At 46.1% G+C, this 27,716-nt stretch overlaps 2 protein-coding genes and 1 long non-coding RNA gene across 7 annotated transcripts in view; 1 reads left to right on the top strand and 2 right to left on the bottom strand.

The window, feature by feature from the left end:
• The window catches only part of GPM6B (glycoprotein M6B), a 126,582-nt gene extending 107,653 nt beyond the window's left edge, over positions 1-18,929 (top strand). For 2 of the 3 annotated variants that reach the window (XM_087813341.1, XM_016202944.2), the window contains exons 2-7: positions 7,711-7,897; positions 9,804-9,960; positions 12,403-12,574; positions 14,684-14,757; positions 15,658-15,723; positions 18,684-18,929. In XM_087813341.1, the coding sequence (XP_087669467.1) occupies positions 7,711-7,897; positions 9,804-9,960; positions 12,403-12,574; positions 14,684-14,757; positions 15,658-15,723; positions 18,684-18,833 (806 nt within the window). In that variant the 3' untranslated portion in view covers positions 18,834-18,929. Of the gene's footprint in view, positions 1-7,710; positions 7,898-9,803; positions 9,961-12,402; positions 12,575-14,683; positions 14,758-15,657; positions 15,724-17,148; positions 18,626-18,683 lie in introns of those variants that run through there. The other variant, XM_016202946.2, reaches the window with a different exon arrangement.
• On the bottom strand, positions 14,081-21,333 carry LOC148090651 (uncharacterized). Its single transcript, XR_015713680.1, has 3 exons — positions 19,141-21,333; positions 17,550-17,665; positions 14,081-14,173 (listed from the first exon to the last, which is right to left on the bottom strand). It is a non-coding gene; the product is annotated as an uncharacterized LOC148090651 (long non-coding RNA).
• A 3,821-nt stretch (positions 21,334-25,154) lies between these two features.
• OFD1 (OFD1 centriole and centriolar satellite protein) overlaps positions 25,155-27,716 on the bottom strand; it is a 31,735-nt gene continuing 29,173 nt past the window's right edge. For all 3 annotated transcript variants that reach the window (XM_087813324.1, XM_087813325.1, XM_016202942.2), the window contains exons 20-23: positions 27,041-27,192; positions 26,160-26,306; positions 25,564-25,631; positions 25,155-25,298 (exon numbers count right to left, since the gene is read on the bottom strand). In XM_087813324.1, the coding sequence (XP_087669450.1) occupies positions 25,256-25,298; positions 25,564-25,631; positions 26,160-26,306; positions 27,041-27,192 (410 nt within the window). In that variant the 3' untranslated portion in view covers positions 25,155-25,255. The remainder of the gene's footprint in view (positions 25,299-25,563; positions 25,632-26,159; positions 26,307-27,040; positions 27,193-27,716) is intronic.

Consider the following 27,716-nt stretch of genomic DNA (forward strand, 5'->3'; position numbering starts at 1 on the left):
CTTTCCCTATGGCAGGTGCAAGGTTTCCAAAATTGATTGGCAACAGATGCTATCAGTTGTTTTCTTTGAAGTGACAAGCTCTCTTGGATCAGTTTTGAGAAAATTTCTGCCGGATACCTCAGTGTTAGTAACTATAGCTTGTCAGCCATGTTTTCAAGAAAAAGTGGTGTTCTACCTTTTTTTGATCATGCAAGAACTTTGCTTCAAGACATCATAGTTTGGTGCCCAGCAGAAGTGCTTTCTGCATCATTCCCACCTGATTGCACAGTTTTCAAAGGTGTATATTGGGGTTCGGATTTAATAAAATTCGTCGTTTCCCGCACCCAGGAGATGCCCGAGCGAAACTGTTTCGTGTTTCCCTTGGTACTGCGAGCGCGCTGCCCGCCTCCTGCCAGGCCGTCGGCGCTTCACTGTGGAGACGTGAGCACAGCGGTTCAGTGACGGCTTCATGCCGCTGTCAGAAGTGTGGGGCTCGCTGACCCCCGAAAGTCTCAGCATCCCCCAGGCCTCACAGACCCGTCCCTCCTTTGAGAACTCTGTTATCTGCCCTCCTGACTCAGTGTGGGGCCGGTGAGCTGGCAGAATGGAGTCGCGGCCAGGCAGCAGGGAAGAAGCGCACAGTGCTCTCCCCAGACCTGCCTAATTAATAATCTGCATTTTTACAAGCTCACCAGGGAATTTATCTGCACACTTTTCCTGTAAAGGATCAGATAGTAAATATCTGTGGCAACCAGTCAACTCTGCCTTTGTAGCATGAAAATATCCACACACAATCAATGAATGAGTGTGGCTATGTTCCAACAGAACTTCTTTTATGGACACAGAAATTTGAATTTTATATACTTTTCACGTTGTGAAATATTATTATTCTTTGAGGTTTATTTTTTTCCCCATCATTTAGAAATGTAGAAAAGCATTCTTGGTTCGCAGCCCATGTGAAGAGCTGTGTATGGCCTGTGGGCCACAGTTTGCTGACCCTGCTCTGTAACACTTGTTCTCCAACCTGGGTGCTCAATGAAATTACATGGGGAGCTTTGTTTTTAAAATAGCGAAACCTCTCATTCCTGAGTCCTACCCCCTACAATTCTGATTTAATTGGTCTGGGGTGAAGTGTGGGCATCGGGGCTTTCACACGGCCTTCAGATAATTCTACTGCCCAGCAAACTTGAGAGCTTCTGCTCTATAATATTTTTTAATCAAAGTAAAGTTTATTTTAAGCTCTTTAAAATTTATTATTATTATTATTGTTTATCTCAACCGGGGACATATTCATTGATTTTTAGGGAGGAAGAGAGAGAGAACCATCCACGTATGAGAGAAACATTGATCGGTTGCCTCCTGTACGTGCCCTGACTGGGGACGGAACCAGAAAGGTGGGCATCTGCCCCGATCAGGAATTGAACCTGTGACCTTTTGGTGCACAAGACGACACTCCAACCAGCTGAGCCACACTGGCCAGGGCTTAAGCTTTTTTTTTTTTTTTTTAATTGTAGATGCCTCAGACCAGGATTGTACATTGTAACAGAGTGGTGTTTCTTGCCTGTGGCACTACTGACATTTTCCATCCCATCATGTTTGTTTGGGGAGAAGGGGCTGCCCTGTGCACTGGAGGATGCTGAGCAGCATCCCTGGCCCCGCCTACTCCATGCCGACAGTGCCCTCACAGTTGTGATGACTGAAAATGTCTCCCTACACACTGCCCAATGTCCCTGGGGGGCAAAATCGTCCCCAGATGAAAACCACTGATCTAAACCCTGTATAGTTTCTTTATTCACGCTATCTCAGGGATTCTCCAACTCAGCATTAGTGACATTTGGGGTCAGATACTTGGGGGGCTGTCCTGTGTACTGTAGGTTTGGCAGCATCCCTGGCCTTTAGTCACTGGAGCCAACAGCACCCTTCTCCCCCAGTTGTGGTGACCAGAATATCTCCAGACATGACAGAATGTCCCCTGGGGGCACAGTCACCCATTGAGAACTGCTGCTGACATTCACTTTTGCTGTTGTTAAGTATGATTCTTGCCACTTCTCTTATTTCTATTTTCCTGGTGCTGGTTGTGTGAAAGTTGCAAACCTTGGCTACTTCTCATCTTTTTAATGTTGTGACTCGGTAGGAATCGGTGAAGCAGTAAGGAAGGCCGTGCATAGAGCGTGGTGTGTAGAGCGTGGTGTGTGTGTGTGAGTGTGACATTCATTCCCTGGGGAAGAATGTGAGCCCTGTTCCCGCTGGCCCTCCTTCTGCACCAGCATTAAATCTACAGCCAGGATCACAGACAACTCGGGGCAAATCACTGGGCCACTCTGAACTCACAGCCATGGCAACGGCCATCCGCAAGTCCGAGGACAAAACGTGTTTTATTTTGTTGTTCTGCACAAAAGGTTCTAGAGATACTGGAGACAAACTGGCCATTGAGAGTGAGAGGCATTGATGTAGATTCCTTTCTCCCTACTATGTGGTTTATATTTAAACTGTCTTAGGCTAATGCACACTGGAGATTTTGTGTGAATCAAAACCTAAAATTCAAAATTCTCTTTAGCCACCAAGACCAGCTAAGTGAAGGCTTACAACATTATTAACCTAAGAGGTTCTGGGGGTTTAATGGGAGGTATTGAGAATTACTAGCAAAATGTGCTAGAAGGCCTGGTGTTGACTTTTTTTTTACTTGAGTAGATCATAGTCATAAAAAAATGCTTTCCTTTCCTTTTCTGGTTCATGTTAACCAATGTTGTCCTTGCTGGTTTGAAGCTTGGGAAAACTTGAGTGTGGATTTATGGGGTATCCAAGAAAAGCATTGGCCTTCCTTAGCTAGCGTGAACTTGAACAGTGTGATGCTCTGCCGATGCTTGGCACCACCTCCACACTTCAAAACACCAGCCTTGCCTGTGACTTCTCACTCTGGGGACAGCCTGAATCACAGACCTAGTTTTTTTGTCTTTTTGGGCACACTTAGCCCCATGGCAGGGAGGGATGGGGGGGAATAAATCTGTTTTCTCAGACCCCATCTATGGTGTCGCTCTGAAGCATCTTTGTCAAAAATTCTGAGGTTAAGAGGACTTGCTTGGCTCAGAAAAAGCACTCTGGTTGCACTCTTTTCAAGACAGCTGAACAACTTGGAACATTTTGTTTTCTTCTTTGCAGCCCCTGGAACATGTCATTTGATTTGCTAGAGTTATGGCCAAGCTCAGCAGGCCACCTCTTAAGGGAAAACACCAAACACGGTCAAACACAAAACAGGCACTTCACACGGGCTCAGGACGCCACTCCTGTGACTGGGAAGATGGGACTGTTGACTAGAAATGGGCTCCTCAAACTCTTGTACACACAAGTCACCTGGGGCACAGGCTTGTTAAAATGCACATTCTGATTCATCTGGTGTGGGGTGGGGCCTGAGATTCTGCATTTCACGGGCAAGTTCCCTGTTGAAGCCGATGCTGCTGGTCTAAGGTCCACTCTTTGCAAACAAAGGGTCTAAAGTACTTTTAACTGATAAATGGTCCACTCGTATGTTTTCTTGACATTTGAAAGTTTTCATTGATGATGTCCAGTAGAAGCTGACAGCATCCATCTTTAGCTCTTTGTGAGCTACAGACCCACGTATCCAATGGCCTACCAGAAATCCTCCCTTAAGATGACATCCAATCAACTCAAACTCAACATGTCTAAAAGGAAACTCAACATCTTTATCCTCAAAGCCTAGCCCTGTTCTGGCCAACCTAGCTCAGAGAACAACACAGCGTCCATCCAGTTATATGTGCCATTTAGGAGTCATCTTTGGTACTCACCAATCCATCTCCAATTCCATGATCAAATACACACCAAGTTGTCCCCATTTGACATCTTAATCATCTCTTGGACCCATCAGTTTCCCCCACTTCTACCACCTTTGCCCTGGTCCAAGCTCCTGTCTTTTGTGTGAACCATTACACTGGGTTCCTACTCATCTCCACTTCCATTTTTCCCATCGCATCAGCCCCAGTGGTGAAATTTTGCAACCCAAGTTTGTTTCCTGTGGTTAAAAATGCTCAATGGCTTCTTATGATTCTAAAGTCCAGAATCCTTACGGCAGCCTAAGACCCTACGTGGTCTACCTCTGATAGACCCCTCCTGCCTTCTTTGTCCCACGCTCTGTTTGCTGTGTTCTGGCTTCTTTCATGCCCGGGAAAGCACCCTCTTTTCAGCCATAGAGCTTTTGTTCCTTCTGTTCCTGAAACACCCTCCCTAACCCCTTCTTCTCTCCCTTTGCCTAATTAATTCAAATTCATCCTTTATATTTAAACTCTGGAAGCCGTGCCTGCTCCCTCCCCAGAAGCCTAAGTCAGTCCCCATAGTTTACTCTCCTAGCACCTCTGAGCTTAGAACCATATGGTTACTGTTTCCCCATAGACTACACACGCCATTAGAGTGTAGACCACGGCTGTCTGAGCTCACCATTGAGTTCCCAGTGCCCAGCGAAATGCTTGTGACATCGAAGATACTCGGTGCGCATTGATCGGTCACTAACGGAATGAAATGGAATGAGTGACTAGACAGCTGCTCCCTTCTTCCTAATGCTGTCATCCTTACCCGTATCTGTTACTCTGCCTGACTGACAGCTTCCACTAAACACCACCTTTGAGATAGCGCAGCACCCAAAGTGATGGAAACAGCAGGGCTCTGGGAAGAGTGTCTCTTGTTTGAGTAAGGGCTGAGCTGTGCCTTCAGATGGGCCTGTTGTGCATCCAGCTGTATTACTGCCCGTAAGTTTTCCCTATGTTGTATTTATTACACAAGCTTCTCACATTGGCTGGCAAGGTCCATGGGAGTTTTATTTGTGTGTGTGGAGTGATGACCAATGTGGCGACTTCTGTTCTATAGGAGCCAGAGTTCCTATAGCTGCAAATACAACCATCTGCAGATAGACTCTGATTCTTTGATGTGATTCCCCCAAATTCCTGAGTCCCTGGTTTTCCCTGCTGTTACAAAACCAGACCCACAGCATGGGGTATACGGAGTCCTTGAGAGAGAAAAATTGGAGGGAAACTAGCCTTGATGTAGTGCTGAATTTGGGACTGAACAGCAGCATTCTTCTAACCCCACTTGTCTTTCTGAGTCAGGAAGCAGCTGTGATATTTCCTTTGAAAGCAGCAGAATGCTATAACCCTTTGGATGAAAGACTTTTGAAGTGGTAACTGGATTTGGAAGGATGAGTTATATTGTTAAAGGGCAAGTGTGGTATGCCATGGCCCCTAACATAACTCCAAATGATGAGAAAGGATATAGATACAGATATATCCTTTCTCGTGTATACGTATGTAAAACAAAAGTATTCAGATTAGATGTCAATTGCACCGTGTCAGCTGTATTCTGCACATGAGCTCTTTCTGTCGAAAGTCTTTCCTAATCCCTCTCCAGTATGAATTATGTTCCTTCTCTCTCCGCTTCCCCACCCGCCATCCACTGACTCCCCGGCAGTCTATATCTTGTGTACTATAATGATTAGGTTATGTGTCTGCCTGCAGGGTTAGACTGATCTCCTTGAAAGCAAAGATTTCATAGTTGTATCCCCCAGTGCCAAGTACAATGCTTAGCACCCAGTAGGTCTTCAAAAAATACTGAATTAATGAAACCCAGAGTAAAACTCAGTTAAAACCCAGGTCATGTTACAGAAAATCAAATATGTGGCAGGTGAAACTGTATCTTCCAAAGCAGTGTTCTGTGATGATAGAATGTTCTCTATCTGTTCTGTCCAGTAGGGTAGCCACTGGCACATATGGCTGCTGAGAATGTGAAATGTGGCTTGTGGAACTGAATTTATTCTTTTATTTTATTTTAAACAATTTAAAGAGCCACATGAGGTAGTGGCTACCTTACTGGACAGCACAGTTGCAAGGCCACGTATCTCTATCCAATAGGGACCTGATATAACTTTATTAGCTAAGGAAGGAGGCATTCATCTTGTTCCTTACCTCATAGAGACTGAGAGTGGGCGAGGTTGTGAATGGTACAATGCACGAAGGCCTATTTTGTTTTATGTAATGGGACACATCAAGGCTGGGGATTTCTCTTGGTTTGGGGGCCTGGAAAGAATTTGGACTTCTAGTTGCATTCTTCCACCTTACCTCAGCCCCCAGAAAGCCAACTGACAAAATAAGATTGAACTCCCATCATCTTTGTTCACAAATGTCAAGTGTCTGTGAACTCTTTAAGCTACTGACTTGCTAATGAACTTGAACTGTATTGTGCATTGGTTCCCATTTTAAGTAGTTTCATAAATCCATTTCAGGGAGGTGGGTCTTCATAAAAACAGCTCATCATCTTCTAAAAGAAAAGGAAATATGCTTCTTTATGAAGTCCTCACATTTTTTTTTACTTTCCAGTGAACTGAAGTCTGGTAATGTGCTGGGTAATGTGGTGGCTTTGAGCAAATGCTAGTTTAAAATGGGATGCTCATCAAAATGGAAAAGGCTCTCTCTAGAGGTGTTTTATGCTGGGCAGTCATTCCCCGTGTACTGTAAAGACCATTTGGGGAAGAGAAATGTAGCTGGCTTAATGTGCTTGCCTTGAGTAATGAACTGCTCTTGATTGCTGCTCGCCCTCATAATGCATTCAGGGTTCGATTTCCCTGACACGCCATTTACTTGAGGGTCTGGATAATATAAACAGGGACGGGAGGTCAGGGAGGTGGTGACATTATCCTGGGGCTAGCACTGTTCTACTGAAGCATAAATGTCTCTGAACTGAAAGTGGCACCTGGCTTTGCCCCTCAGGGAGGTCTCCATGGCCATCTCAAGTAAAGGTTTATTTTAAAAATGAATAAAAGTCTTAGTCTTCTCAAGATGAAGAGTGGATTGTGGCTCTCTCCCCTCCATTTCACTTCATGGATGCTCATTTTGTCGTGTGTTTTTTTTTTTTCCTGTTCCTTTTCTTTCTCCAAGTACTTAAATGTCATCCACCAGTTCTGGGTTCTTATTTGGAACATATGTGTCAGGGAAGGGGACAGATGGAAGCCGGGGAGGAGGAGGGTTATGAATAAACTGCTTGCGCTGCTGGGCTGGGGGACGTTTTTATTACAAAGTTAAGGTAATTTCTGATATTGACATGAATTAAACTTGAGGGGATCTACTCGAGTGGATCTGGGTGACTGTACTTCTAGGGACCAAAATACCCATCACCTTTCCAAAGTGGTCCCATTCATGTTTTCCTGAATGCAGCAACAGTACAATTACTGTACTTGACTCTTCTGGCTGCCCAGAAGGTAAGGGTTCCAGCAAAGCCATTGGCTGCTACAGAAAGAGACACTTGGAACCCCAGCAGGCTGAGGTCGGGGGGACTCGATGGTGGCTTATCTTCTTAGACCTGCAGCTTCACTGCTGTCCTTTCTTTTGACTGTTAGTGGAATGACTGCTCCGCATCGTCACTCGAGCAGGTCCCTCCACCAACCCTGGGTCAGTCGGGAAGCTCTAGAGTTGTGACTTGCCGCATAATTATCAGTGGCTGCTCTGCCACTCACCCGGAGCGAATTAAGCTACGTTCCCTCTTGGAGCCCCAGGGTCCTCACCCACAGAATATTAGATGATGACAAGGACCCCACCAGCCCTCTGGATGCTGCTCTGTTACCCATAGAGTCTGAGAGGGAAGATGGAAGAGTAGAACCTTCTCTGCTAATGTGTGTTCATGAAGACCAGAGGTATCTTGCCCATAACAGCTGCCTTGTCTCTCCCTTGGGTCCAGGTTGCTTCGAATGCTGCATCAAGTGTCTGGGAGGCGTCCCCTACGCCTCTCTGGTGGCCACCATCCTCTGCTTCTCCGGGGTCGCCTTGTTCTGCGGCTGTGGACATGTGGCTCTTGCAGGCACTGTGGCGATTCTTGAGCAACACTTCTCCACCAACACCAGTGACCATGCCGTGCTGAGTGAGGTGTAAGTACCTGCTTTCCTTTAAAAATGGATTTCAAATGCAACTACCCCACGTTTTCAGAAAGACTGCAGCGTGCTCCCCCGCAAAAAGCTGATGCTTTTCATGACGGCTCACTGTATGCAGATAGAAAAAGGTCCACGAGAGAAGGGAAAAGAAAGGGCCAAGAGTGCAGCGGGTGTTTGGGACCTCACCTGGGCATGGCACGGCACGGCGCACTCCTAGGACACTGCACAGTGCAGCAGTGGGCGTGGGGGGCTGTAGCAGGGCGGGAGGTTGAGGCTGCGTCAGATCTTCACACCAGGGTCATCATGGTCCCCAAGGGAGAGGCGCCCTCCAGTGTTCTCACAGGAAATGACCACCCCTGGAGCATAGGCTCCGTTTAGGGCTGCCCTCTAATTCTGCGGGAACAGGACTCTTGGCGTGAGTCCTTCAGGCAGAACAAATCCCCGAACATCTTCCCGTGCAGAAAAGGGGGACTTTGGGGGTTGAGCCCAAAATCTCTGCTTCCCCATTCTGGAATCATTCTGAGTGGAGTCTCAGCAGCTCCCGTGCAGACTGTCCTAGCCGCGCAAGCCCAGCAGCAGCGTTTCTGTTTCCTTCATACACTCTGCCCCTTCTCCATTGCCTTCATGTGGTCTTTTTCTTTCCTTGACTTGCGAAGTCTCACAGTATTTAGGGGTCTTGTGATTATAAGGAACTTTTCCACCAGGCTGAAAAGGGCACGAGTGAATGTTTATGGAACAACGTTGAAATCTTGTTGGAAGAGTCCTCGGGGCATGTTCTTTTTCGGCTACTCGTGAATGACGCCCAAGGAAATGAGCAGGGGCAGTGGGGGCTGTGAGGAGGATCCTTAGTGCGCACAACTGCGTGGAGTGACCGGGAGTCCTCACCGCAGCAAACCGGGGAAGGGGTTGCTGTAACTAGCTAGTGAGCTTGATAATTAGCTAGTGGCTCTCAAACTTCCAGGAATCTTTAAAAATTCCCCATGCCCGTGCTTTGCCCCAGACCAATTAAGTCATAATCTCTGGGGATAGTACCCAGGTACCAGTATTTCCTAAAGCTCCCCAGGTAGTTCCAGTGGGTGGGCAAAGGGTGAGGAACAGTCACCTGGATCCCTGTCAGCTTTCATAGGACAAAATGAGTTGTGAAAGAACTTTCCTTAAGAAAGCCCTGAGTGCGCGCTTACAGCGTTAACCATTAGGCCTGGTTGGGAAGCATTTGATATGGCGGGAGGAACATGTTGTCCATTGGACCAGAGTTCCAATGCTGACTCTGCCACCAGCTCTGTATCCTCCCTCAATGCCTGTGCTTACTAATTTACAAAATGAGCGTTCTAACCCTCAAGGCACAGGCCTTGGGTAAGTATTGTAAGATTACAGCTGGGCCTCTGTCGCTGACCCAAGGGACAACTCCCTTGTCTAGAAAGGCTGTGCACCCAACAGTGGGCCCACCTTGGAAGAAAGGCCCTGGGTGCAGTGGGGTGGGGTGGGATGCCTGTCTGGAGTGCCCCAGGAGCACTGCAGCCATCAGAGGAGCAGGGGACACCACAGGAACACCACTCTCATGTCCTCCCTCCAGAGGCTGGAAACACTGTCTTTTCACCGGGCACTGGATTTAACTTTTTTAATCCTTACCCAAGGAGTGGGGGTATTTTTTCCATTGATTTTAGAGAGTGGAAAGGGGGGGGGGGGGGGGAGACAGAAACATTGAAGTGACAGAAACACATGGATTGGTTGCCTCCCATACGAGCACCAACCAGGGGCAGGGAGCGAACCTGCGACGCAGGTACGTGCCCTTGACTGGGAATGGAACCTGCAACCCTGTGGTGCATGGGCCCATGCTCTAGCTGTGAGCCACGGCAGCCAGGGCTGGATTTAACTTTTCAAGCTCTCTTCTTCCTTTTCATAGAATCCAACTGATGCAGTATGTCATCTACGGGATTGCTTCCTTTTTCTTCTTGTATGGGATCATTCTGTTGGCAGAAGGCTTTTACACCACAAGTGCAGTGAAAGAGCTGCATGGGGAGTTTAAAACCACTGCCTGTGGCCGATGCATCAGTGGCATGGTGAGTTCGCATCTCAGGTTGTCTAATACACGGCCAGAGCCACACGTCTCTGTACTCTGTAGCTGGGGAAAGCTACGAGGTCACAGAGTGGAGGGAGAGTCCATGAGCCACATACAGGCACAACTCGGAGATACTGCAGGTCTGGTTGTAGACCACCGCAAGGAAGCAAGTATGGCAGTAAAGGGAGTTGTGATCTTTTTGCTGGTGGAAGGTCTTGCCTAAAACGGACACCTGCGAAGCGCAGTAAAACTAGGGTATGCCTGGAGTGTTCTTAATGTAGAGTTAGGAATTTGAAAATACCTTCAATATATAATAAAAGCTGTGGCTGGTAGTATTGAATGAAACATTTCCCTTATCAAGGTATAGGTAATGAGGGTATTGAAGGTTTTTCACATAGAAAGTTCCTGAAACCGGACACAATGGGTCCGGGCTGCCTGTCACTACTTGAGCCAATTAAGCGGAGACAAGGATGAATCAATCATATGAGCGTTTATTCCAATAATGCCAGCAGTATGGGAGAGCAGCAGGTCACCCACATAAAATCTGCTCTAACCTGCCCCCCATAAGCAAGCTGCTTATATGGGGTAGAGGGACAAAGATTACATGGTTACAGGCAATGCGGGCGCCTCCAGGACTCCATGGTTTTGGGAACAAGGTTGTTGATCTTTCCATGATGATAAGCAGTTCTTGGAATAGGAGAATGGGCCAAGGTACCAGGTTAACGCCGACGTCTTCCCGTATCCCAGGGCGCACAACGCTCAGCCTGGTTACAGTGTGCTTTCTCTGATCAGAACAGAAGCAGCATGGTTACCAGACCATGATTAATCTTTCTGGCCCTCACATTCCCACGAAGAAAGGACATAACTTGCATATTGTCTCCGTGCTCCTCTTCAGGTCTTGAATGTGGGTTATGGCCAGGAAGACTTACCTGTGCTGGCTGCTCCATGCCCTCTGAGTTTCCCTCCGTGGTGTGGCTCTCTTTATAACCCTGTCTTTTAATGAACTCTTCTTAAACTTTGTCCTCTAGACCAGAGGTCCGCAAACCTTGTCTGCATGGGGCCAGATGGCAATCGGTTTAGGCTCTGCAGGCCACTCACAGTCTGTCACTAAGGACAGAACTCTGAATGCTGGAGGCCACCAGTATAGGAATGTCCCCACGGCCCTCTCCCCTGGGCACTGGTTGCCCTTGGGGCTCTGAGCACTGCTCACCAAGCAAAAAGCCCCCAGCCCTTTTAAAGTCGTTGTGGTATTATCAGAAAGTAAAGTTTTTTCTGGAGGGCCACAAAAAGAAAGCCTAGTCTGGAGCAGCCCACCCACAAGCACTGGGGAGGAAGCCTGTGAAACTACTGAAATCTGCTTTGAATACTTTTAGAAATGCTTCCGAAGTGTAAATGTCCTTGAGATCAAATGCAGTTCCTGCAGTTTCCTGGGATGACCAACAGGTGTCCTGTCCAAGCCCACCCCAGGCCTACCTGGCAGATGGAGGTATTTCCTGCAGTGTGGAAAGTTAGATGGAACCTTCACATCTTCAGCATCATCTTAAAAACTAAAAAGCTAAACTAGGATTCTAAACCTTCACCCACACACTCTGTGGGTGCGCATTCTGAAAATATAAATACCACACTGTGTTTGAAACAGCCTTTCAAAGTTCTCTGAAAATTGGTAGTCAAGGCAGGTTAGGAAGAAACTAAAGCAATGTGGTTGCATTCTTCCTGAAATTGCCCATGGCAACATGTGGGTGAACACCACACTTTTGTCCTAAGCCAGGGCTTTGCTTGCAGAGTTGCTGTGGATCTTAGATGAACACTACGGGGGGGGAGGGGGGGAATGAGCATCTGATCAGATTCACTGCATTAAGCTGTGTTCAAGGCTATTTTAAACTTTTCATATAGGTTCAAGATCTAATGCTTTTAGTTATTTCACAGGATCACAAAACTAGTGAAGTTCCTTTTGAGAAAGGGCTTCCTGTATTGCTATTACAGCACCCATTATGTAAAATAAAGGTGATTTGGGGGAAATTAATATGAAGTTATAATTCAGGTTGCCAGTGAAACCACCCAGACACTGTCCCACGGTAAGTACAGATATTTAAAAAGAATGCCACGTGGGAGGTCCTGTCACTAATTAGCTCTGTGACCTTGGACAAGGGAGATGATCTCTTGGGGTCTCGGGTTCTTGTTAGTTAAAAGGCCTTTTAACTTGGCTTCAGGTAGTAACAGTCTCCATTCTTAGCCCTGGAGAGTGTGACCACCCCGCCCCAGCTGCCAGCCCTTGGTTCTCCTCTCCCTGGTCACTTTGCCTGTTGCTTCTGTGGCCCGGGTGGTGCCCTGAACCACATACATCCCACAGGTTCAGTATTAGGTGGGAGCTGCAGAGTCATTCCTCCCCGGGGGTGCACCTTTCCAGGATCACTGAGTGTTTGCTCTTTCCTTTTCGGCTTAGTTTGTCTTCCTCACCTATGTGCTGGGAGTGGCCTGGCTCGGCGTGTTCGGTTTCTCTGCAGTGCCCGTGTTTATGTTCTACAACATATGGTCAACTTGTGAAGTCATCAAGTCACCCCAAACCAACGGGACAGCTGGTGTGGAGCAGATCTGCGTGGATATCCGACAATACGGTACTTGCTTTAACCCCCCGTTGATGTTTATGCCCTTGTGCGTGTGCCTGCACCTCAGTTCTTACAGGGGCATCTCTAAACCATCGTGATCTTTGTCAGACCTTCTTCTGTTGGAACAGTATGTACTCCTTCCCTCAATACGCTCCATTTTCTGAATGGAAAGACGGTTTAGGGTCTTAGTTGTTCAAAGGTGCCATTCAAAATTTTCTCAAGTCTGTAGCCAAAAAAATTTTATGAGAAGCTGCTTCATAATGCACTTCAAAAAAAAAGGCTTCTGGGTGCCCACTATTAAAGGGTTATGCATTTCTCCTTCTAGTTTTTCTGTTTTGTACCATCTTCCTGCCCATCCAAAATAGTGCACACACTGTATAATCCAACTAACTTGTACATCCAACTCTGCAAAACAGGTCTTTTTTAAATAACCAACTGCTTAAATTTCATCTATACTGAAAAATACAAAGTCATGAGTACACATTCTATAAAAGCTGGCTATTGGAAATAGGTTCAAGCATATTTTCAAAGGTACGGGCCCGTCCCAATAGGCACTTAAGGTTGGTTCATTCTGACAAGCCACAGAAGGGGCCATGGCTGTGCCTGTCAATTAATTTGAGGCTTGATTTCCCTGCTGAGTGAGAGAAGGCAACGTCCCCTATGTACAGAGTTTAATTAGTGCTTCTAGCCAGGATGGCAAGAAATCCTGTTCTTGGCAGAACCAACCAGGGGAAAACAGCTTTTCATTAGAACTGGAGAGGAAGTAACTGTTCTTTCAGAGCTTTGAGAGAGAGAGATGACTATTTCATTTCTGTTGCTTGTTTTTCCCCATGTGGCTTTCCTCAGCCTCTTACCTTAGGACATAATAGGGAACTTGCCTTAAATTGCCCATCAGCCTAATAATCTCTTCTCATGCAGACCAAGGCTCAACCACACTGTCCTTTTTTTTAAAATCCTCACTGGAGGATATTTTTCCATTGCTTTTCAGAGAGTGGAAGGGAGAGAGAGACGAAGACATCCATGTGAGAGACACACATCAATTTGTTGCCTCTTGCACACACCCTGACCAGGGCCAGGGATCAAGCCTGCAACCCCAGGACCCTCCAGTCCGCAGGCTGATGCTCTAACCACCGAGCCAAAGCGGTCAGGGGCCACACTGTCCTTTTTGATAGCCTAAAGTATTTGTAAATTAATGTCTAAATGTATAGCATTTCCTTATTCTTAAATATTTGCACTACAAATTTTCGGTCATTGTAAACCATCTTTTTAAATCTGTATTTGAAATCCCTGGTTTCGCTGACAGTTTAAAGACTCCTCATCTCCGATTTTTCTGAAGCATAAAGAGTCACACTTGGCCCACAGCAAGGATGGGGGAAATAAGGAATTTTTCAAATCCGCCTTCCTCCCCCCCTGGGAGAAGTGTAAGTTGAGCCGTGTTTAATATTTAAGCACTCACCTGCTCATTAATGGCAAAAAGAGCAGCCGCGCCTAATGGGCAATGTCACTGCAGGGGTGGGGGGGCGGTTACAGTGAGAAAGACCACAGACCACGCTGGCCCGACTCTTGATGAAGGTCAGTGTTTTCAATCCCAGAGTATTTTTAAAACATCTGTAAAACACAATAAAAATGAATATAAAAGCAAAGATATAAAATACAAGTCCAAATTACATAACATCAACATACTCTGTCATCTGCCATGTAACGGTGTAAGCACAGACTCAATTTTGGAACTTATCTCACAGAAAACCACTAAACAAAGAGCTTGAGCAACAAGGCCGCAGACCAGGGATTCACGGGGAAATGGACTTGACCTCAGCATGGAGAAGTGCTTTATGAGGGGTTGTCCTTCAGCTGTTATTCATGGGAGGGAAAACCTCACTTTGAAAATCCATTCCTATCAGGTTAAGTCTCTTAAGACTAGTTGACTCTGCTCATGCCCGATAGTCCGAATGGAACCTGTTAATTATTCCAAAAAGCCTGCTCTGCAGAGGGCAGATGTGTTCACTGTTGGTGAAGAGCATGGCCTACAACTGCACCGTGATTGGCGTCCAAAGTGGTGAGCACAAAGCACTGCAGTTTGCACGAATACCTAACTCTCCACTGGGATTCCCTTCACAGGTATCATTCCTTGGAATGCGTTCCCAGGGAAAATTTGCGGCTCCGCCCTAGAGAACATCTGCAACACAAATGAGGTAAAACCCTTCTCGGTAGGAGGCGCACACACATGTGGCACAAATAGGAGTCAGTCAGTCCTGAGGAGCAAGCGCCGGAGCAATGGCTCTGCACTTTTAGAGTGAACTGTATGCCATCACCAGTCCCTAGAACGGGGCCCTTTCACTTGGCCCTCCCTCTCGGTGACGTTTTCAGCAATCGGAAAACTTTCTTTGGGAAACAGTTTGGGATTGCTCCCAGCCCTGCAAATCTGAAAATATAGAGAGACTTCTGTTTCACCTTCAGATAGTTTCTCAAACTAGGACATTTGTCACAGAACAAATGTAAATTAATTTTCAGAGAAAAGAGTCCCCTGTATTTGCACATAAGCCAAATTTTTAGAAATCAAGTCACAGTTAATCATTTATAGTTCCAGAGTGACTGCTGTTATTTCTTAGTCAAGCTTAATTGGCAGTAAATCCTAACACAAACACACTTCGCTTTAAAATCTCCAGGCCCTAGAATATTCTTCAGGCGCTGGTTTATAACTGTTCATAAAATCCTTAAATGCACTAACTCGCAGAAACTTGCATGTGGAAGAGAATCCTCCTGTTGCTTTTAGAGAGCAACCAGTTACCAAAATAATGAGCCCCTGCCGCCCTGGCTGCTTGGTTTGTGTATCCACAGTGTGGACCGGCTCACAGCGGGCTCCCGACCGTATGATACACTGATGGCGGAGGCCCAGCCCCCACTCCCGTGTCACTTGTCTAGGGTATCAAAGTTCTAAAAGCCACCAGGTGCTCCCAGCGGGGCTTGGAGTGCACACCCACACCCAGCCTCGCAAGAGCAGCTGCAGGGAAGGGGCGGCGGCACCCTGCGCTGCGCGGGGTGGAGCCAGTTCGTTCCGGGGAAGGCTTACCTGCTGCGCTCTTCTCTCCTAGTTCTACATGTCCTACCACCTGTTCATTGTGGCCTGTGCCGGAGCTGGTGCCACCGTCATTGCCCTGGTGAGTACTGGCCTGAGCACTGGCCTGGTTAGCTCCCCCTCCCCGCAGTCTCCGTAATGACAGATTTCCCTTCCAGCGAGCAGCCCTGCGACTCAAGGTGAGTTCACTCTCACCCGTGTAACCTACCACCTGTCTAGACGGCAGGGCGTACGAGCTGGCTGTCCTGGCCCCGACTGCAGGGAATGTAAACTGGATCCTGTGGAAAGAGGGCACCTATACCTGGCACACCTGTTTACTAGGACTGGGACACTGCACTGTGGCTTATTCAGCCCTTCCTTTCATGACGTCAATCACGGACAAGTGGTCACACGAGGCCTTACCCTTTCACTTTCCCAAAGGAAACGTGCTTATATACACACATACTTGTACCGTTGATCTTGGTGTGCACAGTAGTTATGCTCAATAATGAACACAGAGCCACTGCTCCTCGGGAGAATGCAGGATTAGGTTTCTGCTAGCCTCTGGTCACATTTTTTGTGAAACCGATCAAATAGCCCTGTGTTTGTGATTCCGTTCAAAGGCATCTCGTGTAGTATACGTTGTTGATTTGCTACCACTGAAGACCTGGCTGACCGCACTACGCCTCATACCGGCATGAAAGTCACTCGCACATGTCTGAGGCAGCTCACCACCTTTTGGCACTTAAAAACACTGCAGCACTTCGAGTAGGAACATTAAAGTGATCACAAGAATGCAAAACACATGGCACTAAACAGACTGCAGAAAGGACACCTGTGTACAGGCTGAACCAGAACAAGAAGGCAGTGTCACCTTGGTCGAGCTCCGCTGGGAGCCGAGACCTTTTCACCACTCTGCACATGTCCATGGGTGACAGTGAAGGTGCTGTGAGTGCTGCTGTGGGGGTTACAGAGGAATTTTAGTACGTAAGCAAATTCACAAATATGGAATCTGCAAATAATGATCAGCTGTACAAACACAAATAGGGGGGTGTGTGTGTGCGCGCGCGCATCGATACATAATTTGGGAGGGCTCGGTTTGAGAGTTCCAGAATTCAGATTGGTAGGGCAAGGGGGACATCCATCACAAGTCGGGAACGAGTCATTCCCAGCTTCCCCACCCTGAAGCCCTTCTGGCCCAGGCAGCCCGTGCAGCGAGAGCGCCTGTCCGGCTGAACAGCAGGCAGGAGGGGACTAACTGCCGCCGAGTAGTTTGGGAAGGATGCGGGGAATACGGCGCCCTTAGTTGCATCGTGCGCTGCTGACCCACAACCATGTCTTGTCATTCTTGAAGCATGTCCCAGTCTTTTGAATGAACGTACGGAGGCCTGGTGTGTATGTGACATGAGAGGTGTGTGTGCTGGACATGAGAATCGTCCGTGGTGCCGCTAAAGGGGAAAAGACCTACCTTAGGCTGGCCGGCCCCCCCGCCTCTGTCTCACTGTCCTGTTCTGTTCTCTTCCACCAGCTGATCTACATGATGGCTACCACATATAACTATGCGGTTTTGAAGTTTAAGAGTCGGGAAGATTGCTGCACTAAGTTCTAATTGCATAAGGCCCGTAAGGAGCTGTAGGGCGCTGCACGATGTAGCACGAATATCACTGGCACCCAGACTAAAGCAGAGTCTAGGTTTCTGCAGTTTTGTACCAGTAATGTGTAAATAGCTTTAGTCAACTCATTCCACATGGGAGATTAATAAGATGACTTACCGCACGCAAATTACAAAATTAAGAGATCTGGCTACTTCCACATTTTGAAAAGGATTCAGTTATTTACTGACAGTGCTGAGCAGCCATTAAAAATTAATTTTCTTGAACCTAAACTCTGAGCAGTATTGCTAAATGAAGTATTAAAACTCTGACATACCTGCAGTTTCTGTTATTTTCACTGGCTTGATAACCAAGTTCAATGGTGAAAATGAAAACAAGTGCCGAAGATGAAATGGAAGAGAAGCATCTTAGTCTGGATTTGTCAGACTCCTTCTGGAAAATATTTTACAAATATATTTTAAATTTAATTAAGATTTTTTTTGCAATTACATAGTTCACTACCAAATAAATGCCCCTCAAATTTTGAAGAAAAGTAAAGACCACCCATTTGTTTCCTGTGATAAAAGGCCTTCTATGTATGGGTTCTTTTTATTTTACATAACACAGTCCTTCCTAGCAGAGCCCACAAAATCGAAACCTTAAGTCGTTTTGGTGAGTACCAAGCGATTCCTCCAAGCCAGTTCTCACACTGCACGTAAGATTTTAATGGGAAGAGAAATCGTTGCTGCATCTGAAAGTCTCAAGTATGTTGAGAAGGAAATATGAAATAGAAGGAACTTGAAATGTAGATTTTGCAGGAAAGATGGGGGAAAAGTGTTGACCACATCAACTGGAAAGAATGCCAATAAGGATTTTTATACTTTTGAAATGAAATAATGGCAGTTACAAAATGGGAAATGTAGTTTTACTACTAAAAAATGTGTTAACATAGAGACTGACTGACTGCTTTGCTTATAGTTTTTAAGTGTGGTTTTCACATTCACTTAATTTTTCCATGTTAAATATGTAGTTTTTCATTATTTACTCAAAATAAACATTGTTCACACTTTTAGGCCTTTTGGGTTATTGATTTTTATCTGCAGATAAGAGCGAGCTTTGCACCGCACTTATTTGAAAATAACCACCAGCGTGTTTCTGAACTTCTGTATCAGTTTTTATAATTCCTCTCTAAATGGTAAACACCCTATTGTGTTTTATTTTTGCTTTCCCTTAACAATAACTGTGGCCATTTTCCAAGTGCATTGTGCCTGTGTACTAACTTCTCTCCAGCTTTTACTACTGAGCCCCCTAGTAGAGCATGCTCTCCGTGCCTGGGTGCCTGGGGCCGCCCGCACAGTGAGCATTAACCCGGAGTACCCCGCCCCCGGAAAGGCCAGCTAATCCGCCTCGCCTGGCAGCTTGCTTTCCCCTGACCTGCTCACTAGCCATCATGCTCACCCTTCTTTTCCAGATCCACTTCCTCATGATACTGTCTTCTAACTGGGCTTACTTAAAGGATGCCAGCAAAATGCAGGCTTACCAGGAAATCAAAGCAAAGGAAGAGCAGGAACTGCAAGATATCCAGTCCCGGTCCAAAGAGCAACTCAATTCTTACACATAAATGCTTGCCCGAGTGCTTCGCCGACGCATTGACAGCTCTAACCAACCATCAGACAGCTGCTCTGCAGTCCCGATGTTTCCCACCAAACAAACTCATGTAAAAACTCATGTAAAACTACAAACACTTCACTGTCTCAAGCTGCTGGGATGTATTTCTAGGAAAACCTTCCAGTAGGTAAACCTTTTTCTTTAGAACAGATATTGGAGGTTTCATGTTAGCCATTTTAAAAGGCAACACTTTGACAAAATGATTGTTCCTCTTTTTCAAATTTGTGGCATGTTCACAGTTATTGCTAGAGCAGTCCTACCGAGATCGGCATTGAGAATATGGCATACTCCTCCACAGGGGCCAGCGATATGCCAGCATCAAGGGCTGCGGCCATCAATTCATGTGTGCCATCTGTCCTTAAATAGATGAATCTAATAGGGAATAAAATGGAATTGGTGTGAAGTTCCATTTCTGACAGCCGGCATTTACTAAACTGTGGCTCATCAAAGATAACGTGATTCTTACAATTAATTAGGACACCTTAATTTTATGATCCAATCGGAAATCATTTTTTCAATAATGCTAAAATATGCTACTATAATTCTGCTATACCTACCATTAAAGAAGCTGAATTCTGACTCCTTGAGAAGCTTTCCGGAAGCAGTTTTATAAAAGACCTCATTTTAATAGAATGACTCACTTGTCATCATTCTTCTTGGGAAATAAATGTCAGCTCTGCCTTAATGAGTATTTGCTATAAATTTCTAAGAACTCCTATCACAACGGGAGATCCCAAATCCTTCACAGAATTTTTTTCGACAATTTTCTTAATTAAGAAGTGTTACCTTATTAAAATGACCACCATTCTAAACCATTTTTATGTGGTCTGAAAAGTGAGTTTACAGTTTCATACCAACTATCTAAAACCTAATTACAAACAGACCACAGGCCTCCTACTTTTATAGACTTGAAGACTTAAGTAATTTAAATTAGGGTATTTATTTCGCTTTTTCTTGAGTTTCCTGGAATAATAAAAGTTCGATGTTCAGCAAAAAACAACCAACTGCTTGAGTTTAAGCCATTTTCAAAAGCAACTTGCCTTCTAAATCGTTGTGTTGCAGAACATTAAGTGACTATAGGTATTGGGTATTAGTGATGGTAAACTTTGTGTTTTCTTTATGAAACAATACATGTAACTGTTGGGTGCATCAGTGCTTTTTAAAAGGGGCTGCATAATATAGGGTTAACTATGTATATTCATGTTAAGAAGTAACTTGTGGTTTGGCTGTTTCCTGGATTTTAAAACATATACATGTGCAGAAATGTTTGGCAATGAAAGGAAGCGTACCTTTATCAATATGCTATTAAAATTGAACATCAAGTACATTTCCTTTGGATTCTTTCTGTTGTTGTTAATGCCTAAACATGCCTATTTGGACCTTGACTATTTTTTCAGTTGGGAGCTCTCTGTGTAGAACGGTTGTTCCAGAATAGCTTGGTGATGTGCTCTCTGTTGCATGACAGACTTCCATGTTTTCTCCAGCAGTGCAGGTGCTGTTTGAGTCCAGTGTTCTAGAAGCAGTGTCTAAAGCCTAATTTTACTTTTCTAATTCTGGTAGCTACTACCAAGAATGAAAGTTTTGTTCAAGTAGTCTAATATTTTTTATGTAAAGAGCATTAAATTTTGCTATGTACAAATTTTTGTAACCTAACAGTGAATCAATATTTTCTATCCGTGCCAAGGGCTTCCTGTAGTTCTATTCAAGTGTTACAATAAATATTTGTAGATAATAGTCGATACCTGTGTATGCTTATTTTAAAGATCTATTTAGGTGGAAATAGTTGTGGATGTACTAACAGAAATGAAATAAAATTATAGCTTCATTCAGCTGCCTTTTGACATACATAAATACTATCTTTCTCCGTCCTCAGTATGGTGTCATTTTAAAATAATATGCATAATCAAGATTTCACATTCCTATGAAATCCAGTTTCTATGAGGGTGCTACACGTTTCATTTCTGACAAATCTCTTCTAAGCCACAGCAATTTGAGAAAGTGATGTCATCCACTGGGCTGTATTTTACATAAAGTACACTTTATAGTTCTCTGTGAAAAGGATAGAAATTTTCTGACTAGCTTCCATCAATGAAAGCAACATACCTATGGGATGAACACAAACCTTAAGTTTGGGGGAAGTCCAAGGAACCACCTTCATGAGTGTCCATGTGTCATTAAACCCGAGGTATAAAATCTACTGGAAGGGGATGTATTCGGGAGTCATTATCAAGATCTAGAGCTAACAGTATTTCCTAAAGCAGCAGAGCTCTATCAGCTCCCTAAGAGTTCACTTTATAACCTGCTTCAACGCCTTCCGTCAGCATGATCACACGTTTGCCTTTTCTCCCTCTCACCTTTCTCAGTGCAGGACCAGCTTCTGTCACTGTTGCCACAATGGCATTTCTAAGTGAGGCGCTGCCCCGGATCACCACCCTTCCTTCAGTCAGCAGAACCAACCAGGAGCCCAATTAGTCTGTTATTTGTCACACTCCACTTCATACCTTCTGCTTACGGAGCATTTGTGCAATGATTTCCTAAGTTACATGAATCACCTGGATAAGTTCTGTGAAAATTGTGGCTAGATAATAAAAAGAGACTGCAAGGGATCTTAACAGCAACCCTGCCACAAATGGGAAAACTTTAGAGTGGGGAGCAGACGTTTTCCCATTCCTCTAGTTATACCATGTGTAACAACTTTTAAAAGATAAAAAAAGGTCTCAATTTTAGGGGAGGCATCTTCTCATTTAAAAACCAACAAGCAAAACTCTTTAAGTCCATTAAAAAATAAGGACCTGAAGATTTAGAATGAATAAAACTACAGAAAGCTTTAAGGAAATAATGAAAATAGAAGTCAGGTTTGCCAGAGAACATTCTTTTTCTAAACTGCCCCAGTAATCTTCCTTGCTGTTTTGATATTTAAATATTGTTTCCTGACTGCTGTGGCTCAGTTGGTTGAGTGTTGTCCCGTACACTGAAAGGTCACGGGTTCAATCCCTGGTCAGGATGCATATGGGAGGCAACTGATGGATGTTTCTCTCTCACATCAATGTTAAATATATGTAAAAAATATAAACATTATTGTACCCACTTGGGCAAGATTTAAAGAGACTCACCTAGGGGGTCTTCGTGAGGCAAACGAGACAGGCTGCAGGGGGTCTTGCATTTTGAAATCTGCAGTCATAGGCATTCTAGCTGACGTGCCACCTGAAATGCTACGTAAGAAATGACTTACTGCTCCCGGCCGGCGTGGCTCAGCGGTGGAGCATCGACCTAGGATCCAGGCGATCGGGGTTCAATTCCTGGTCAGGGCACAGGCCCGCGTTGCAGGCTTGATCTCCAGTCGGGGCGTGCAGGAGGCGGCCGGTCAACGACTCATTATTGATGTTTCTATCTCTCTTCCTCTCCCTGAAATCAATAAAGACATATTTTAAAAAAATGAATTATTCTTTAAATGGACTCTGCCCCGACATAGAGTATTAAGAACACTTAGAATTTAGGTTGAATAAAAAAAAAAAAAAATGAACCTATCAAACCCCAAGCTAGAAAACACAGTATACAATCAGTTATTTAGACAAGGGCTTTGAAATACAAGGTGGGGGGAAAAACTAAGTAATAATCTAAAGTATTAAGAAGGCCTGGGGAGGGGGTGGGAGTGGGGACAAGGGGTCAATGGGGGAAAAGGGCAGGACATCTGTAATACTTACAACAATAAAGATAAGTTTTTAGAAATCTGGAAAATAAAAAAACAAAGGAAGTTATCTGAGGGTTCTCGTCCGAGGTGGCGACAATAGGAGACTCCTGAACTCCTCTCCCATGGACACACTGAATGTACCACCACACATGGAACAAGGTTTTCTGAAAAATCCCAAACTAGCTGAGCGGCTCTTACACGAGGTGAACGAAAACACATCAGGACAGGCGGAGACATGCTCTCCCCAGGGCCCAGGGCCCAGGGCCCAACCCCCGCACACCCCACACACTCGGGAGACACCGCCTGCCCACCAGGGTCTCCCTGAAGAGCAAAGGGTTCGCACCCCACACCCAGTGCCCCAGCTGTCAAGACTCCCACCTCAGATGGGCCCCGAACACCCAGCTCTTCGGCCTTGTGCCCCAGGCCCACAAGGCTATAGCAAACCAATAGCGCTGCCGGCTCCCGCGGGCTCACGGGCCCCGCCCCCCGTCGGTCCGCCGGCAGGGACTGGGAGCTGCTGCCTCGGCCCGGCTGCTTTCCAATTCGGCACCTGAGGGCCGACAGCCGCCCTCTAGCGGCCGCAGAGCCAAGGCCGCCTGCCCACCCGCTCCGATCGCCAGCAGCCTCACGTTCCAAGGCCCGCAGGGCTAGCGCACACAGCCCTTCTCACCAGGAACGAGCACGCGGCCGCCGCCCCGGCCAGGGCAGAGGGGGCAGCGACGCGCCCCCCAGCTTGGCCCGGGCCACTGCACAAGTCCACTGGCACGCGGGCGGGCGCTCCGAGGCCCTCGGGACGCCCGGAGCCACAGCGCCAAACCTTCCATGCTTTTCCTGCGTATACGTACCGAGGAGACAGCTTCATTTACAAATTAGGAGCAACAAGACATTAACAGTGGCTAATGAAGTAGAACAATTATAACACACTGTAATAAAAGTTACGTGAAGGGCTGCAAGGTCATTAGTAAGTAAAATAAGGGCGACGTGAACACAAGCACTGCTACACCATGACAGGGAGCCGATAGCCGAGATGGCTGCTACGTGACTAACGGGCCGCTGTGCACACAGCACAGACACGCTGCACAAAGGACGGACTCGCATCCCAGGCGAGGTGGCGTGAGATTTCGTCACATTACTCAGAATGGGCAACTTAAAACTTATGAATTGTTTATTTCTGGAATTTCCCATTTAATATTTTCAGACCATGGGTAACAATCTGCAGAAAGCCAAACAATGGATACAGTGGACTATTGCAGGCACTTGCCCAGTTGCTGTCCGAGTCTGGCTTCCAATCAAATTGCACCTAGGTGCTCACTGTGATCGTCCCCATTGCGACACTGACCAGTCTAGACACACCCTCAACTACTGAGCAGTACCCAGAACAAAGCAGGAGGCTTGGACCGTCACAAAGGTTTGAAAGACACCCCGTTATCAAACGCAAGGGCCAGGCAAGTATCACTGGCCGAAACAACTCAGCTCAGCTTGTATTTGTAATGGAAAATGATCGGTTCTAGGGTTTTCTTGGATAGACGGACAAGACAAACCCTTCCTGTTAGGAGCTGGGTGGCCATCAGTTAGCACCGAAAGTCTCAGATCCTGGGAAACCTCCCAGTCCAGGCCAACCGGGATGGTGGCTTACCCTCAGAGCAGTCCTGGGTGCACTTTCGGCGACCGCAGTGGCAGTGTCATTAAAGAACTTTCCCGAGATGCTCCCACAGCAAGATGCTCGACTGAGAGCTGCAGGTGTGCAAAGATGAAGGGGGTGAGCCAACGGGCCTCCTCTTACCTGCATGGAAGTTGTGCTGGTGCTGCATTTGAATGTGGTCACCTTGACTTGGCTGATGTGTAGTTTCTAAAGGTCATTCTGGAGAGGAGCATCCATGGGTGAGCCATTCTAAGTCTTGGGGTGTCTTCCACCGGAGCAGCTCCAGCACAGCCCAGGCTAGAGGCAGTGCTGGTCTCAACACCTGGGTCTCCTGGCTGCACAATGGGACAGTCACAAGATCCTGGTCAAGTCTCTAAGCTCTCTGTGCCCCGAGTTTCCCAATCCGTAAAAGGTGGGTAGTCACAGCACCTACACTTCATATGGCTGATATGGGCATTGAGTAAATACAGGTACAAGTTTAAAAGTACACCTGGCACACAGTAAGTGCCCAGTAAATGTTACCTTCTCTTCTTACCATGTAAGGATTTGGGTTGAGTCTCAAGATAAAGATGTCAGAAGTAAAGACCAGTGGTGATACTGTATTATTTCTAGAGCCTAGAATAGAAAAACCTGTGTCTTTATTTTGAGGGACAAATCAGAAAGACAGAGTTGGGGAAGGTGGCCTCTTGTCTGACAGGTGGTAGCCCAACTCTGGAGAGCAAAGAACACAGAATAAACTTCCAAAATGCAGGACTAGAATTTGACAAATAAGTTTTCAAAGAAATATAATCTAACATAAAAATAGGGGGGAAACCCCATAGCAGCTCATTCTAATGTAATGGAAGGCCTAAGAATGAGAAATTCTGAAAAGGTGTCACTTGACTAGATTACTTTTGGCTTACACACTAGAGTACCATATAAAATGATGAAAAAAAGCACGCTGGATTAAACAAACAACCTTTATTGAAAATTCTGTCTTATTACAGAGAACGCAGAGGCCTTTCATTGTGTTACATGAGAAAGAAGCTGGCAGCATACGTGGTTACCAAAAATCATCTGGTTCTTCATGAGAAAGGCCTGGGAAACTAAATTAAGGAAAGACAAAAATTTTAAAAATGTGTTAAATTCTTGTCCAGTTTATTCGGGGACCTTTCTAATGTCATTCCTTCCCTCTGGGGTTTCTGCCCTCGCTTACAGTTTGTATCAGGAGCAGTATCAACTTCAAAATGCAACAGATTTGTTTTGAAGTCGGTAATTTTGATTAATTCGATAATTTCTTACAGGCAGACTCCAACACATTGCCCACAAAGCCAGCAATATGATAATGGTTTCCGTAAGAACACAGCATACCTTTCATCTTTGTCACTAGAGGGCAGCGTGTCCACTTGTGAACCTTCTCTGACACTCTTCACTGAGCTCTGATACAGAGGGGGAAGAATGATTTTGAAATTAGATATTAATATTATTGATTTCTCTGAGAACTTTTCGAAATATACATATATAACTTAAGAGTCCAAAAAGGAGGTGACTCTTAAACATGAAATTTAGCAAGTACATCAAAGGATCCCCTGTGCATTCTCAGCAGCAGTAGTATTCCAGACCTAGGTAACATACTAATGTCTCAGACAGTGCCAATACATATCTGTTATTCATTTATAGGACTTTCATTACATTTCATTCTTGTTCTGAAAATGAGACATCGGAACCTTTACAAACTTTGACAAATCAAGATCTGTTCAATCTTTTACCCAAGCAAAAGCAATAAAATTTTGTCAAGGATGTAATATACTTAAAAGACTCAAGGATCCATTTGAATTTCGGATTTCCTCTGCTTTTACTTTTTTGATTCCAATGGAGAAGGCGGGCTCCTGTCCAGAGGTTTTCTAACAAACCAGAGGAGCCCGTGTGCCCCCCACCCACAGACAGCTGGTCCACAGCATCAGCACCTTATCTGCCATCTTCAGGTCTCGGTCCTCCTGGATGATTTTCATGTACTTCTCCAAAGGATTTTCTCCACAAACAGATTTGTCTTCCATTTCTTGAACACTCACTTCTTTCTCCATCTCAGTCTTCAAAGACTCTTTAATCAATCGCTGTCAAGTAGATGGCCACCAAAATAGGGAATACACAAATATTTTTAAAACACATAGTACTATAACTCTGATCCTTCAAGTAAAACATGCATGCCAGAAAATCATTTTTTTTCTTTGAAGTCATTGCTACCATCAAAGAGGGACAAACATGTCATGCAATTAAGGAAGGGATTCCTTTGTCTAAAGTGTCTTGTGCTCTAGACCAAATGAACCAGGTGTTCCAGGAACATGGATACGGAAGATTAATTTTTCTAAGGTCCAGCTGGCATGTGAAGTGGAGGAGTAACCCATCTGTCTGGGACCAGAATCAGGACATAGAAGGCCAAAGAGAATAAGGAAGGAGGAGGGCAGGGCAACCTGAGGAAGCCACCGTGGACTGGCAGCCACCTCCCCGGGGTTCCTAGCGTCCCAGCCAGTGGACCTGGAAACCCCTTACACAGGGGACATCTACAGCAAAGCAGAGTCCACCCCCTTCCCGGGTGTGTCCTCAGGGCCAGATGAGAGCGCATGCCCACGGGCTTGCAAAGCTCCCCTTCCCGGGGACTCCTCCGGTGTGCATACGGAGCCCTTCTCAGCGCGCCGAGCACAGGAGCGGACACGGGTGCGAACGGCAGGGCTTCCAAGTTACCTGCCGCTCCGCCTCTGGGACACACTAAGGACTCGCTCCCCGGAGAGCAAGGTGCTCGCTGAAGGCGGGCCATGCGGCAACCACGAGCTACACTTGGAGCTCTTACCCTTTCTTGATCCAGCTTTTCTAGTTCTCTCCATTCCCTTTCTGAAGCTTCTTGCTCACTCTTCCTTCTTTCTTCTCTGTGCTTTTGTTCCTTCAGCAGGTTCCAAATCCTTTCTTCCTCACTCTCTTCTCCAATTTCTTTCTCATCTGCACCTGAAGGGGCAGAAAATAGTGAGTAGCTTCCAGCACGTTTTCCAGCAACCGCGACTGGCTCCAGCGCCCTGCCGAGAGGGGGCCTGCTGACTGCCAGGTTCCCGCCCCGCCCTCCCCTTGCTGAGATGGGCGGACTGGCCCTGCCTCGAACCACCTCAACCATCCTGGCCGCCCCATCACCTTTTCCATCCTTGTCACCCTCCTCCCTCCAGCCCCAGCCCCGCATTTCTGCCCCTACACTTGGTTAGTCCCTCCACTCTTTAGGATTCTGACTCGACCATTATTCCCTATTTATTGCCACAGTGGCTTTATAACCCGTCCCCCGACTCCCACAAAGGCACTCGAGTCTCTTCTGCCCAGAACAGTACAAAACCAGCCCCCAGCCCTGCACCCCCCCAGTCACCTCGCTGTCCTTCCCCACTTCCTCCGGGCTGATCTCTTCCTGGGCCTTTAGCTATGGCCTCTGTCGGGCTCATTCCCACATCTTTTCCTCTAGTCCTGCTCTCTCCCCCAGCCTCACACCC

Source organism: Miniopterus natalensis, chromosome X (assembly GCF_054644295.1).
Source record: "Miniopterus natalensis isolate mMinNat1 chromosome X, mMinNat1.hap1, whole genome shotgun sequence".
Taxonomy (NCBI): Eukaryota; Metazoa; Chordata; class Mammalia; order Chiroptera; family Miniopteridae; genus Miniopterus; species Miniopterus natalensis.